We start from the raw sequence: 12,449 nt of genomic DNA, 5'->3' as shown, positions 1-12,449 counted from the left end.
TGGCGGGGGCGGCGGCGGCGGCGGGCCGACGAGGCTTGTGTCGGCGCTGTGGGGGTCGGGGGTATGTTGGATGCCCGAGGTGGGGGACATTGGATTCGTCGTCGTCGCGGGCCCGCCGGCGCTCAAGCGGCGCAGGACCTCATCGCGGACGAGGGCGCAGACTTGGAGGCTCGCTTCGACGCCGAGGGCGCGGAGGATGGCTTCGCGGATGGCGGCGGGGGAGGTTTCGGCGGAGAGGGCCATGAGGCGGGGCACGCAGTCTGCGAGGTAGGCGATGTCTTCGGCCGGGTTGATGCCGCCGTCGCCGTGGCGGCGCTGGCGGCGTATGAGCAGGCCGTAGCGCTTCTTGAAGCGGTGGATCCAACCGGGGGAGAACTCGGGGGGCGTCTCGTCTTTATAGCGCGGCAGGGCGGTGAAGATTGCTTTTGCCTTTTCGCCGAGCTCTTCGTTGGTCGGGTGGCGGCCGGTGGCCTGGACCTGTTGGTACCATCGCAGGACGAGCTTCTCGACGTCGGGCCAGTTGCCGAAGCGCAGGCGGCTGCCGCTCAGCTGGGGGTTGTCGCCATCGAGGCGGGAGTATTTGGGGCTGAGGGAGTGGGAGACGGTGGACTGGGAGATGTGCTGGCCGTACTGGGCGTAGAACCAGTCGATGCAGGCCTTGTGGCTGGGGCGGATCGTCTGGGCGTTAGCCCAGCGGCGAAGGGCTCGTCGTTGGTCGAGGGTGAGGGAGTGACGCTCCTTGGGGGTGCCGCCGACGGGGCTGCCGGTGACGTCCGGGTCCGGGCCGCCGGGGAGGACGTCGGGTTGTTGGGAAGCGTGGTGGAGTTCGTGGGCGGCGTCGTGGTGTGCGTCTTGGGTGTGGTCGTGGTCCGACATGGTGGACGAAAAAGACTTCTTTTTTTTTTCTCGCTCCTCTTCCGTTTTGGTGACTATCCTCCCGATGCCTCGACGCGCGCGTCCACCACTACCGGAACCGCGATTTGCGACGAACGGGGGTTTAGGTCCTCGCAACAAAGCCCGTGTATTGAGGTAATGTGAATATGTGCAAGACGCGGGGGGGAGGATGTTTAATCGGGTGGAGGGGGGGCCGAGTGGTCGGGGTGTGTCGTCGTGTAGTTTAGAAGAATCGTTGTATCCGTTTACGAAGTGGTGGAAGGGGGGAGGGGGGGGGAGTTTTGGTTAAGGAAGAGGAGGGAGCAAGCTGGGAGAGGGAAAATGTGGGAAAGCGCAAGTGTTTAGCTGCAAAGCGAAGCGAGGGCCGTACGAATTGCGAGTGTTGCACGGCTTATTCAGCCAACCCACCAGTTCCGCCAAGGTTGCATGTCACTTGTTTATGCATCCAATGAGCTGCAACTACAAGTACTCCGTACCCCGGTACCACAATGGCCCTCCCTCCATTGCTCTCCAACCTTCCGTGGACTTCAGGCGCCCGGACTCTCGGGGTGCCTGGTCCAAGCTTCTCTGCGTGGGTTGCATCAATTCGCAGCTGTCATTTACGGATAAGTTTCATATCCGTTTTGCAATTGGATCACTCTGTTGACATCGGACATGCATTCGGCGTAATGCCAGTAAACGAAGTTGATGATCCAAAGGTCATTTTATTGTGTACTTCACGCTTAAGAAACACGTATCATGACTATTTCCTTTTGTCAAGGGCAATGCAAACCAAGCAAGCTCGCCATCCAATGTCAATTGTCAAGTCTATCTATGTAAGAAAAGATGCTATCCGTACTTTTCCCTAATGCTGATTGCTCCTCCCTCATATTCATGCCACATGTTGAGGGTGTGTCGCACTTCATTAATGCAAGTCCCAATCCCAACTCCCAATGCCGAGCCAACCAAAGAGCCAAAAAATCAGGACCCCCTCCAGATTAAACAAAATCAAAGAACTGAAATTCCCCCCCCCGCTGCGACGCATAGGCCTCGTCGCTCTCACACAGACATCTTCATGGCAATCGTCTTATGCGGCTCATACCCCTTGACCATAAAATCCTCAACCTTCCACCCGTCAATGCTGCACCCCGGCTCCCTGTTGTTGATCTCCAGCATGGGGAAGTCTCTCGGCTCGCGCTCCAGCTGCACCTTGAGCGCGTCCACGTGGTCCGCGTAGACGTGCGCGTCGCCCATGACGTGCGTGAGGCTCCCCGGCACCAGGTCGCACGCCCGCGCAATCATGTGCGTCAGGAGCGCGTAGCTGGCAATGTTGAAGGGCACGCCGAGTCCCATGTCGCAGGACCGCTGGTACAGCTGGCAGTGCAGGTGGCCCTTTGGCTTCGTCTGCTCCTCTCCGTTTGCGGGCGTGGCGGTGCCGCGGCCGCGCGGGTACGAGACGTAGAACTGCGCAAACATGTGGCACGGCGGGAGGGCCATCTTCTTCAGGTCCGCTGGGTTCCACGCGCTGAGGAGGATGCGGCGATCGTAGGGGTTCGTCTTGAGCTTGTGGATGACCTCGGCCAGTTGGTCAACGCCTTGGCCCGTGTAATCCGTCTCGGAGTCGACGTACTCGGCGCCAAAGTGGCGCCATTGGAAGCCGTAGACGGGACCGAGGTCGCCGACTTCGCGGTGTGAGAGGCCGACGCTGTCGAGGAACTCGCGCGATCCGTTGCCGTCCCAGATCTTGACGCCTGCTTCGCTCAGGGCGAGCGATGATGTGTTGCCCTCGACGAACCACAAGAGTTCGGCGATGACTGCGCGGAGGAAGACACGCTTCGTTGTGAGGAGGGGGAGGAGGGGCTCGCCGTCCTTGTTGAGGGAGAACTTGAGGGGAGGAGGGGCGAAGATTGAGTAGGTGCCGGTGCCAGTTCTGTTGTTTTTGTCAACCCATGGTCATAGGCGCTTGTGCTTGCTTTCTTATTCTTACCTGTCCGGACGGTGCTCCCCTTCGTCGAGGATCTCGCGAACAAGATCGAGGTACTGGTATTCCTCATGGCGCTTGGCGGGGGCAGCGACATTCTGCTTCTTAGGGTTCTCGGGAACAGACATGTTTGCGGATTCAACAGCTGCAGGTGCCATTGTTGCGTCCAAGGTATGGGGAAAGAAAGCAAGTTTCTGGAGATTCTTCAGATTGAGATGTCTCCTACGAAATGGAATGCCCCGCGGAAGACGCGTCTTGACGCGTCTCATTAAAGTGCACTCTGCTGACTAAGGGGCTCGCAACTGATAAGATAAGCCCTGCCGAGAGCAAGGGTCTTGCTGGCTGCAGCGTCTCTATGCGCCGGAGCTTGTTCCATCTCTGCTGAACTTTTGGCGAATAGGAACATACAATCCGACCAGTCTGAGCTGAGAAGTCGTTTCAACATCATCTCGGTAGACTCAGCCGTCGGATCTTTCCTATTCGCCCCTGACGTTCATGTGTGATGGGAATTCGGGATTTTGTCATGTCCATTTGCTTGAGACTTACTCGGTGATGATGTGGTTTTCTCTTCTCCCATTACAGGTCACTGCCTGGTGTGACGGACTTACACGATATACGGACTGCTGAGTTCTATCGACTTACAGAGTTCACATATTCAGCAAAGGCTTTGAATCTACGAGTCGTCTCTGAGAAAGCTGGGCTTTCTTGTCAAGCAGCGTAGACTGTCTGTCTACGGGACCGCGGTGCCCCGGGATTCAACCCCTCCATCCACTCGTCATACGCCTCTTCGTTTCCTTCGAGGTATCCTCTCACACCAAGCAGCTTGCCAAAGTTGCCCTTCCAAGGACATGCCTCTGGAATAACACCAAACCCCAGGTCCGAACGATGAACATCACCATCACCGTCCCACCGGGAACCGTCAACCACGGCGACCCAAGACTCATCTGCACGCCTCCCATCTGGACCGACTTTGTCATATTCTACGCAACAAACTACTTTGTCCACGCCCTCACCCTCCCCAGCCGGCCCGGCGAGTCCATCCTCGAGACCTGCTTCACCGTCCTGACGGCCCTGTTCTTACCCAGCACCGGCTCCCTGCGCGCCGCACGCTGGCTGCTCTCCCACGCCGGCACAGTTAGGCGCGACGAGCTCAGCCGGGCCATCAGGGCCGGCGCGCTGTGCATGGTCGTCGACGAGACAGAAAGGTCCAAGGTCTCGTGGATTGAAAGGTCGTTGAGGCGGATGAACTTTGAGAGGGCGCGAAGCTGGTAAGTGTGTCAACATACTCCTGATTTAGAGTATTGCAGCATTTCAAATCACTAGGCATGTTTTCCTGTGACTAACTTTGTTCATGCTAAAAGGTACGATATTCCCACCCCCTCATGGTATCGGTCTCGCTTTCGCGGCGCCGGCCGTTGGGTACATTCTTCCCGGACCATCCACGGGACCTGTGTCCTGCCCAAGGGCTTCATCTTGGTCGAGGTGCCCGTCGGTACGCCGTTGATGCCGCCTCCAGGGTCGGGGGCCGCGTACCTCGATCGCTCCAACATCCAGCTGGGCAGCACGTACAACATCCCCAAGGCCTTATTTGCCCTGGGGCAAGCCGCGTGGGGCGTGACGACCGTCTACCGCACGCAGGGCGACCAGCTTCAGAGGTATGGGTATGCTGCCTTTGGGGTGACTGTGGCGCCGTATGCGTTCATGTCTCTGGTCAACTTGATTGCGTTGCTTGTTACGCCGGAGTATAACTGTATTTACCTTGTACATACCCCCGATCTCGACAAGGCGAAGAGGTTGGGGGGCAGGTTCTCCGGGATGGTTGCCAGCGTCGATCTTGACAGCATCAAGGAGCCGTTGCGGACGTTCTGGCCTTCTCAAGCGGCTCATGCATCGTACTTTGCCGTCACGACGGTACTTCTTCTGGTTCCAGCCATTCTCGTCGCGGGCGTGACTGGATTTAGCCCTGGACACAGCAACATCTACCAGCAAGTATGGATCCTCAGTTGGCTCATCTTTGGCATCGTCATGGGCCCGGTCATCAGGATGCTCACGGTGTTTCCCTCCGAGATACATGGCGTCTACAAGATTCGTGCCAACGACGCGATAGCGTATGCTCTTGATAGGGCGACTTTCATGCAGCGGGCGATAGACTGGTTGGTTGCGAAGTATTTTCGCATCATCGAGACTTCGTTCTATCTATATGTCATAACTGGCGCGGCGATTTGCTTTACTCCTGCGATAGGGGGCATGGTTGTCGTTGGACAGATGTTGCAAGAGTTTGGTGTGTGTAGACGGCTAGATACGACTGGGCAAGGAGGCTTTTAGAGTACTTATATACGGACGAAGGTAGTCACTGTTGAAACAATATTCCCAAGCCTTTGAACTTGATTACTCACGGCCGTCAAGGCCAGTGACCCATCGTGATCTTGCGACCTGTGGGTCTTCTCATCCATTGTTTCTTCGTCACATTCGTTCACTATCAGTGTAAACAAATGCTTGGCCGACGCCATCTGATCTGTACTAATTCAACATGTTTCCTGAGGTTCATAGTGCAAGGTCCCATTCCATTTAGGATATTAAGTTAGGACACTAACACGATAGGTATAAACGGAAACATAACTCACTTTCTATACCAGAGTCAAGGAATTTGGAATCCATTGCAATGAGAAGATACCTCATGACAACTAGGGAGTCACCTATCATCTCAGACGTTGACACCTGTCCCCCTCACTTCTACGTAGTTACCGAGCACCAACTCATACAATCCATTCAAGTGTTCAACACCTCCGAATCCAACTTTGATAATCGTTCAGGACGAGCCTTATTGGTTTACATGGGCACTCCCGTCAGGTGAACGCCTGCACTGGATTCTCTCGTCAAAGTGGATTTGTTCAGGGGCAGTCTCATCAAATTCAATCCTATTTGAGCAAAACTGGGGATAGGGCTGAGAATAAGTTCCTCAAAGTAAATCAGATTATGCCATCGCATGCATATCAATCTTCAACTGCGCCTAGGAAGCACAATCTCCCAGCCGCCGCCTTGTTGTGTTGTCTGATCAGCAGTCCAATCCATGTTTTGTCCATAGCATGAGGCGGATGTTCAAGGGTAAACGTATAACGATGGCAGAACGCGATTAACCGGGCTGGCGGGCTCACACACCTGTGTAATACTACCATTTCCATGGCTGTGTTACTCAATAAGTAGCTTGGCCAGTTTCAACATGTCTAGCTTTCAAAGGCTTCTTTAGACCTAGGGAATAATCTCATACTTGGGTTATGTTGAGACTTTGCTTCGGCCACGCCGACTTTCAAAGGCAGCCACAGACATCCAGAGCCTTGCCCATCCCCCAGCCTACTATCACACAGTCAAGTGCTAGTCTCATCTCTTGATTCAAATGCACTACGGGCTGGATCAAAGGTCGTCTCACGACGCTACATGCATTCCACGCTAGTTCTTGAGCCTACTATACACCCATGCTTCCGACATCTCCCTCACCCCCTTGAAAGCAAGAGTAAATATCATAAAGACTTTCGAAAGCCACAACTGATCTCGGTTGTCACGGTCACTCGACTATATCTTAAATCAACTCCGGGCTAGCAACTGAATGGTCACTGCGATCACCCAAAAGCTGGAGACTCCACAACCTCTGCTCGGCGCAAATAAAGACCGTGTCATCTGGCCCGCGACAGAAGCTCATGACACCACCTATCAAACATGCCACGTTAGTATAGGTTCAGCGCACATAAGCCCAAATTCCATATTGGGATTCGTCAAACTTGCCTGGAACCGAAATCACACCAAGCAATGAACCGTCATGGCTCCAAATCTCGATGCCGTCGCCGCAGGCCGCCCACACGTAGCCGTTCTCGCACATGAGGTGCATGGGAGCACCCCTCCTAGCCAGGGCAAAAAGCCGCCTATTCGCCAGGAACACGGAACCACTTCGCTTCACGATATCAAAAGCGTAGATGCTCCGCGGTCTCAAAACATCCAGTCAGTGTCGAGAAATCACTCCAGTACGCGGGAAACAAAGGACTCACTCAGTCAAGTCGAGACTCCCATCAACACGCACCCCACCTGCATCCGCAACATACACCGTCGAAAATGCCTCATCAATCGCAATCCCAGTCGGCCGCTTAAACCCATCCGCCATGGCCCTCACCTCCCCGCTCTTCGGATCACAACGATACACCTGCGGCGGCAACTGAGGACGAGCCCTAAAGTCCTGCTCGTGCCCGCAGCACGGATCCGTGAACCAGATCCCGTTGTCCCGAGGCGAGACGGCGGCGCTGTGCGGGGAGTTGAAGTCGTGGCCGTAGTAGCCGGATACCACCCGCTGCGGGGGGTTACCCGCCGGCATCAGGAGCACGCCGCCTGTCTGCGAGGCCATTGTCCCCTGGGAACACCATACTGCGACGTCGTCTCCGACTACACAGCCGCCTGCAGGCATGGGCATGTCTTGAGGCGGACGCATCTTGGCCCATTCTACGGCGAGGGTGTTGTTTGTCCGGTTGGGTTTCACTTTGACCTTTGACATGAGGATTGTGGGGGGCCGCGTGGGGTCAGTTGCCGCTAGGGGCGCGGAGGTCGTCCATAGCTCTTTTCTGGAGGGGACATAGACGCATCCGCGGTGGAAGAAGGCGTTGGCGGAGGTTTCTGTCGAGGAGAGGAGGAGGGCGTGAGTTGGGTTTGGGCCGATGATGGAGGCGAGAGCGGGGTCGTATTGGATGATTGAGATGCCCGCCTATGAAACACCACTTTAGTAGAGTAGGGTTGATGTCAATGAGGGTCGAGATGCTCACCTTGTTTGAATTTGGACGTGATGCTGGCGTTGGACTGAGACGATCGCCTATCTACTTGATGGTTAACATCTAGATCTGAGTGATTGGCGCTAATGATGAGCCATAAAGGAAGATCTTCTCACTTCAACTGGAGTCGCAACGGACTTAATGTTAGTCTCTTGAATTGTTGTCATGGTGAAGATGCTCTGTTTGCACGCATATTTTCTTGGTTGTTGTTTGTGGTAAGTTGCATTATCAGCAACACTACTCGGCAGAGCTAAATTACCTCTAGGGACCCATTTGGATCGGGAAGCACCTTTACGGCAAACACCTGAAAATGACGACAATTTGCCATTTCTTTCTTAACAGTAAATTTCTGTTACTTTGAGCTGAAAAGTAGCGTGAAAAGTTCGAATCAGTCCCGCGTCTAAGATGTACCGGCTTGCCATGAGCTCCGGCACGGGGTATTAATGCCGTGACTGGGGCCGAAACGGCGCGGATCATGTGGATAGAGTTTACTGGCGCCGAATCGGGCTTACACAACCTGCTCCGCCGTCCCGACGCCAACATCGGGTTTATGGCCGTACGATTAACTAAGTCCGGCGATCAACTCATGGCGAGATACACTGTAAAGCACTGCGCAATGATATAAAATCATTCATAGAGTCTGTTGCAAGGATTCAGATGCCAAGCATCTTGTATTCCAGTGCAGTCACTATGGCTATCATTCTTGTCACTGGCGCGAATAGAGGAATTGGGTTTGGCATCGTCCAGGCGATCGCCGGTCGAGTTGGCAACTCCGCCATCCTCGTCGGATGTCGCACACATGAGTCTGGCGAAGAAGCGGTCCGCAAATGGAGAGACATCGACATCAAACAAGCTCTAGATGTAGTCCCTTTTGATATTGAGGATGATGCCAGCATTGTCGCCGCTGCTGCCATCGTTCAAGAGAAGTATGGGAAATTAGATGGTGGGATACCAACTGTCTTCTCAATACAATCCGAGCACCTTACTCACAGCATCAGTTCTGATCAACAATGCCGCCAGAGTCACCGCTCCCGAATCACTCGACCTTTCCGATGTTCGGTCCGCAACCAACTCCGTGCTCGCAAACTGTGTCACCTCAAATCTCATCGTCACTCAAGCGTTCCTTCCGCTTCTTCGCAAATCCGAATATCCTCGAGTCATCATGACCTCGAGTGCTCGAGGCAGCATGACAAGAACAGCGAATGGGGAGGTAGGCACACATCACTCCCAACTCTTCACAGTAGCAAGCCTGTCTCACAGAACACACAGCTTCCACCGGCGGCATCTATCAACTATTGCATGGCAAAAGCTGCGTTGAATATGCTCACCCTGCAACTCCATCTGGCCGAGGAGAGAAGGACGACGGATGATAAGATCGTTTTCTGGGCAACTAGCCCCGGGCACTGCAAGACAGCTTTCAACGGGTTTCGCGGCTCCAAAGAGCCGGTGGATGGAGCAGAAGTCTTTGTACGATTGTTAGAACCAGAAAGGGGCACCATTGCCTCGGGAACGTTTTGGGAGTTTGAAGACGGCGATTTCAGATTGGTCCCCTGGTAATCCTCTCCTATCAATTGAATCATCCATCTTGCGTCCAAGCTACTGCCGCTGGATAAAGATCGTGAAAAAATGCGTATTGATATCGACTTCGAGTCACCTTCGCGGTACACGTCGTCGTCGTGTGTTTTGCTGGTCAGAAAATGTCTTCATTCCCATCAACCAAGCCCTCTATGAATACACTAGTCGCAAAAAGAGACCACTGACTCGCCCGGATATCGCCCGTCTAGTGTTTCGCCTTCTCGTCCTTGTCCGCGCTGTCCAAGAACTTCCTGTTTGTCTCCTCGTCAGCAAATGGGGGGTGAATTCCTGTCCATCCAGGGGAAATGACGCACTTGATGAAGTCGGCCTCGTCGGAGCTGGATGCGTTGATGGGGGGAGCGGCAGTGGCTTTGGGCTTGCTGCCGCTGGTGCCGTAGAAAGCGCCGCCGAAGAGGGTCGCGAGGACGCCCATGGCCAGCTACGCGTAGAGAGAGAGGTTAGCCTTTGCATGCTCGGGGGCCGGGTTCGGGAGTTGCAGGGAGCGAAGGCGCGCTCTCGGGATAGCGACATACGTAGTGGGAGCCAATCTGGCGGCCGGCAATAGTGTACATCTGAACCATTTTGGCGGTATTAGGGGGTTTGCGAGCCTTCGGGGGTGAATTGGTTCGATGGGGTGGAGGCAATTGGAGTTGGATGAGATTCGTCGTGGATGTCGATACTCGGAGCTCGAAATTCGTTCGGAAGCTAGAGAATAGAGTGCCTGGAATATCAGGCCACCTCGTTCAGCTCTGAGCCTCTGGCCAGTATCGGGAGAGCGGGGATCTCCAGCCACCGACATGTGACCCCGTACTGCTGCTGCGCCACAGACGGATAAGTTTATGCAAGTGACTCCGGTGGCTCAAGCTCCCGATGCACCTTTCTGAACCAAGCAGCAGCCGACGTCACAACCGACATCAGAAGATTCATGCCGCGGGCGTTTCCGGCGCGCGCTGGCGCAGGGCGAATTCCCCTTGGCCATTAGGCTCCCCTCCCCTAGCACAACCGCCATCCATGCACACATAAAGCTGTCAACGCCCCCAAAAGAGAACTTGGGTGGTAATAGCTCAGATTCAGACGAAGTAATCCGTACATCAACACCAAAAGTATACAACATGTGGGGAAGAAGCCAAGACAAGACACCAGAACAACCGAAAGAGTCGCCAAAGGAAGATGGCGCCAAGACATTCGACCCCAACAAGCTGCCGGCACAAAAGAAGTTGCCGGCGGCGTTGCAGAAGATAGTCGACAAGTCGGATCGAGAGGACAACTTCTTCGACGAGCTGGTGGACGGGTAGTGAGTGCCGACCGTTGCGACAGAACTAGAATGCTGAGTTGACTTGCGACAGTGCGCCCGAGTCCACCGAGTCCAACGTCCGTTACGCCGCCTATGTGACGCGCATCCGCACCATCATGATGTCGGCTCACCGATACGTCGCCTACACCTCTGATATTGGCGAATCCTTCCGGCCCGTCGCGCATCCCGGTCTCGTCCGCACTGCCTACGGAATATCATGGCTCTACATCCTCGGCGACGTCAGTTACGAGGGCTACAAGGCATACTGGGCTAACCAGCGTGTCCTCAACCCGCACCTTCAGCTTACAGCGCGGCAAGCAAAGATCACGGGACTGCCGGATGCCGTGTCAGATGCGACGCACCCCAACGAAGTGGTCCCGGGTGGCAAGGTTGCGCCGCTGGACGACTACAGGACAGTCATGATCCAGCGAGGCATCTTCCAGAGCATTGCCAGTATGGGTCTCCCGGCTTTCACCATTCACAGCGTCGTGAGGTACTCTGGCCGAGCCCTCAAGAACGCAAAGAATACGAAAATAAGGACCTGGGGCCCGATTGGTCTCGGCCTTGCTGTCGTACCCTTCTTGCCCAGCCTTTTCGACGAGCCGGTCGAGAACGCTGTGGAGTGGATCTTCCACAAGGGCTTTGAGTCGTATGGTGGCAAGGAGTTTGTTGGCAATGCACCAGCCACCGGTCGTGAAGACCTATTGGCGAAGAGGCCGAAGGAAAAGGAACTGTAGACGTGGCGTTTGAAATGATTCGGATCACAACTCAATGGGATTAGACTCGGCGCATGAAGGAAATCTCCAATTAAAGGAACATGGCACGAAGGAAAGCGATTGACACAGCCTTTATTTGGCGGCGTGTGGTGTTGTAATTGAGGGTATATACGGAAAATGCCACTATGAACATATTTATCAAGTCATCATCATTCGCTAAACCTCCATGAGGTCAGGCGGCGGCCCAACGCCACGGAGCAGGACGACGGTGTTGCCGCTAACCAGCGAAGCTCCTACCTTTTCGTTGAACTCCAGAAGTCGTCCTCCCTCCACGTGGAACACCCGTAGCTTGTCCTGCTCATTCGACGATCGGTTGTTGAGGTTCTCCACTTGTAACCGCTTCGCGGCTTCGTCCAGGACCCTACCCACCACCCAGTCCTTGGAGAAGAAGAACTCGCCCTTGGGAAACTTTGCTTTTGCGGTTGCCGCTTCTGCTTCGACGTAAAGGTAGACTCTCTTCTCTTGCGCCAGCTTATCGTCGCCCTTTGCCGTCTTCTTGAGGCTGTTCACGGCTATCAGGCGCGCAGACGCGGATGTGGGTTTCGGTTTCGGTAGTGCCCTGCCAGCTTGTTCCTTCTTTGCACTTCCCCAGGCCTTGAGCTTGTCGAATGCGCTCTTCGTCCGCGCCGCGACGTCAATCTGTGATCCTGGCCGCGCGCCGAGCGGAACGAGTTTCTTGCAGTCGTGGTCCTCCTTCAGACGATGCTTGAGGCAGTAGTCGCGATTACAACCCGGGCAGTGGACGCCGGTCACCAGCGAGGTACCGATGGTGGTCTTGCAGGTCGGTGATGCGCAGGGCTTCTGGGTGACGGTGTCGCGCAGTTGGCGGCCTTGGCCGTAGGAAGGTTTCGCGAGCTCCGCCTGTCGCCGGCGTTGTGCCCAGGCGCCAGCGTTGGCGCACTTGTGTGTGGTTTCGGATCGGTGGTCGAGGCAAAAGGTGTGTTTGCAGCTTTGGCAGAAGAAGGGGAGGAAGTCGAGCTGGTTGCAGTATTCGTATTCGCAGTGCTTGCCGACGAGGGTCTCGTCGAAGCCGTCTTTGGATTCGTCCATCTTGACGTAGCTCGTCTCTTCGGGGGTGGATGAGGATGCCATTGCGATGACGTGTTTGGCTTTTCTCTCTATTTATCTATAATATTCAACAG

General features: G+C 55.0%; 7 protein-coding genes across 7 annotated transcripts; 3 read left to right on the top strand and 4 right to left on the bottom strand.

Moving 5' to 3' along the window:
• Window positions 1-1,932: 1,932 nt before the first annotated feature.
• On the bottom strand, window positions 1,933-2,982 carry BDP81DRAFT_465545 (thymidylate synthase; the record flags this gene model as incomplete). Its single annotated transcript, XM_060594289.1, has 2 exons — window positions 1,933-2,803; window positions 2,861-2,982. The coding sequence occupies 2 exons, from the start codon at window positions 2,980-2,982 to the stop codon at window positions 1,933-1,935; spliced, it is 993 nt and encodes a 330-aa protein (XP_060439035.1).
• Window positions 2,983-3,739: 757 nt separating this feature from the next.
• On the top strand, window positions 3,740-5,179 carry BDP81DRAFT_399665 (uncharacterized protein; the record flags this gene model as incomplete). The annotated part of the gene is made up of 2 exons (XM_060588601.1): window positions 3,740-4,122; window positions 4,216-5,179. 2 exons carry the CDS (start codon window positions 3,740-3,742, stop codon window positions 5,177-5,179), a joined length of 1,347 nt encoding a protein of 448 aa, XP_060439034.1.
• A 1,003-nt stretch (window positions 5,180-6,182) lies between these two features.
• Window positions 6,183-7,840, bottom strand: BDP81DRAFT_440082 (uncharacterized protein). The gene is made up of 5 exons (XM_060591468.1): window positions 7,779-7,840; window positions 7,657-7,707; window positions 6,895-7,598; window positions 6,635-6,834; window positions 6,183-6,559 (listed from the first exon to the last, which is right to left on the bottom strand). The coding sequence occupies exons 1-5, from the start codon at window positions 7,827-7,829 to the stop codon at window positions 6,432-6,434; spliced, it is 1,134 nt and encodes a 377-aa protein (XP_060439033.1). The 5' UTR covers window positions 7,830-7,840; the 3' UTR covers window positions 6,183-6,431.
• Window positions 7,841-8,352: 512 nt separating this feature from the next.
• BDP81DRAFT_333031 (uncharacterized protein) lies at window positions 8,353-9,219 on the top strand (the record flags this gene model as incomplete). The annotated part of the gene is made up of 3 exons (XM_060585641.1): window positions 8,353-8,605; window positions 8,661-8,872; window positions 8,932-9,219. The coding sequence occupies 3 exons, from the start codon at window positions 8,353-8,355 to the stop codon at window positions 9,217-9,219; spliced, it is 753 nt and encodes a 250-aa protein (XP_060439032.1).
• Window positions 9,220-9,442: 223 nt separating this feature from the next.
• On the bottom strand, window positions 9,443-9,818 carry BDP81DRAFT_399662 (uncharacterized protein; the record flags this gene model as incomplete). Its single annotated transcript, XM_060588600.1, has 3 exons — window positions 9,443-9,488; window positions 9,552-9,676; window positions 9,771-9,818. 3 exons carry the CDS (start codon window positions 9,816-9,818, stop codon window positions 9,443-9,445), a joined length of 219 nt encoding a protein of 72 aa, XP_060439031.1.
• Window positions 9,819-10,349: 531 nt separating this feature from the next.
• Window positions 10,350-11,268, top strand: BDP81DRAFT_332976 (mitochondrial 18 KDa protein-domain-containing protein; the record flags this gene model as incomplete). Its single annotated transcript, XM_060585633.1, has 2 exons — window positions 10,350-10,531; window positions 10,584-11,268. 2 exons carry the CDS (start codon window positions 10,350-10,352, stop codon window positions 11,266-11,268), a joined length of 867 nt encoding a protein of 288 aa, XP_060439030.1.
• A 195-nt stretch (window positions 11,269-11,463) lies between these two features.
• On the bottom strand, window positions 11,464-12,399 carry BDP81DRAFT_332816 (AN1-like zinc finger protein; the record flags this gene model as incomplete). The annotated part of the gene is made up of 1 exon (XM_060585621.1): window positions 11,464-12,399. The coding sequence occupies one exon, from the start codon at window positions 12,397-12,399 to the stop codon at window positions 11,464-11,466; it is 936 nt and encodes a 311-aa protein (XP_060439029.1).
• Window positions 12,400-12,449: the final 50 nt, after the last annotated feature.

Source organism: Colletotrichum phormii, assembly GCF_030913505.1.
Source record: "Colletotrichum phormii strain CBS 102054 chromosome Unknown BDP81scaffold_31, whole genome shotgun sequence".
Lineage (NCBI taxonomy): Eukaryota > Fungi > Ascomycota > Sordariomycetes > Glomerellales > Glomerellaceae > Colletotrichum > Colletotrichum phormii.
The sequence above is the reverse complement of the archived record's forward strand: the minus strand, read 5'-3'. Positions and strand labels throughout refer to the sequence as shown.

What these genes read in the sequence shown, in the direction of transcription:
- BDP81DRAFT_440082 (XM_060591468.1), bottom strand. Translation starts at nt 7,829, where the DNA reads ATGACAACAATTCAAGAGACTAACATTAAGTCCGTTGCGACTCCAGTT. An exon ending in GGGAGTCTCGACTTGACTGA is followed by an intron (nt 6,835 to 6,894) that starts GTGAGTCCTTTG and finishes GGATGTTTTGAG; the next exon opens with ACCGCGGAGCATCTACGCTT. An exon ending in TGGTGTGATTTCGGTTCCAG is followed by an intron (nt 6,560 to 6,634) that starts GCAAGTTTGACG and finishes CATGTTTGATAG; the next exon opens with GTGGTGTCATGAGCTTCTGT.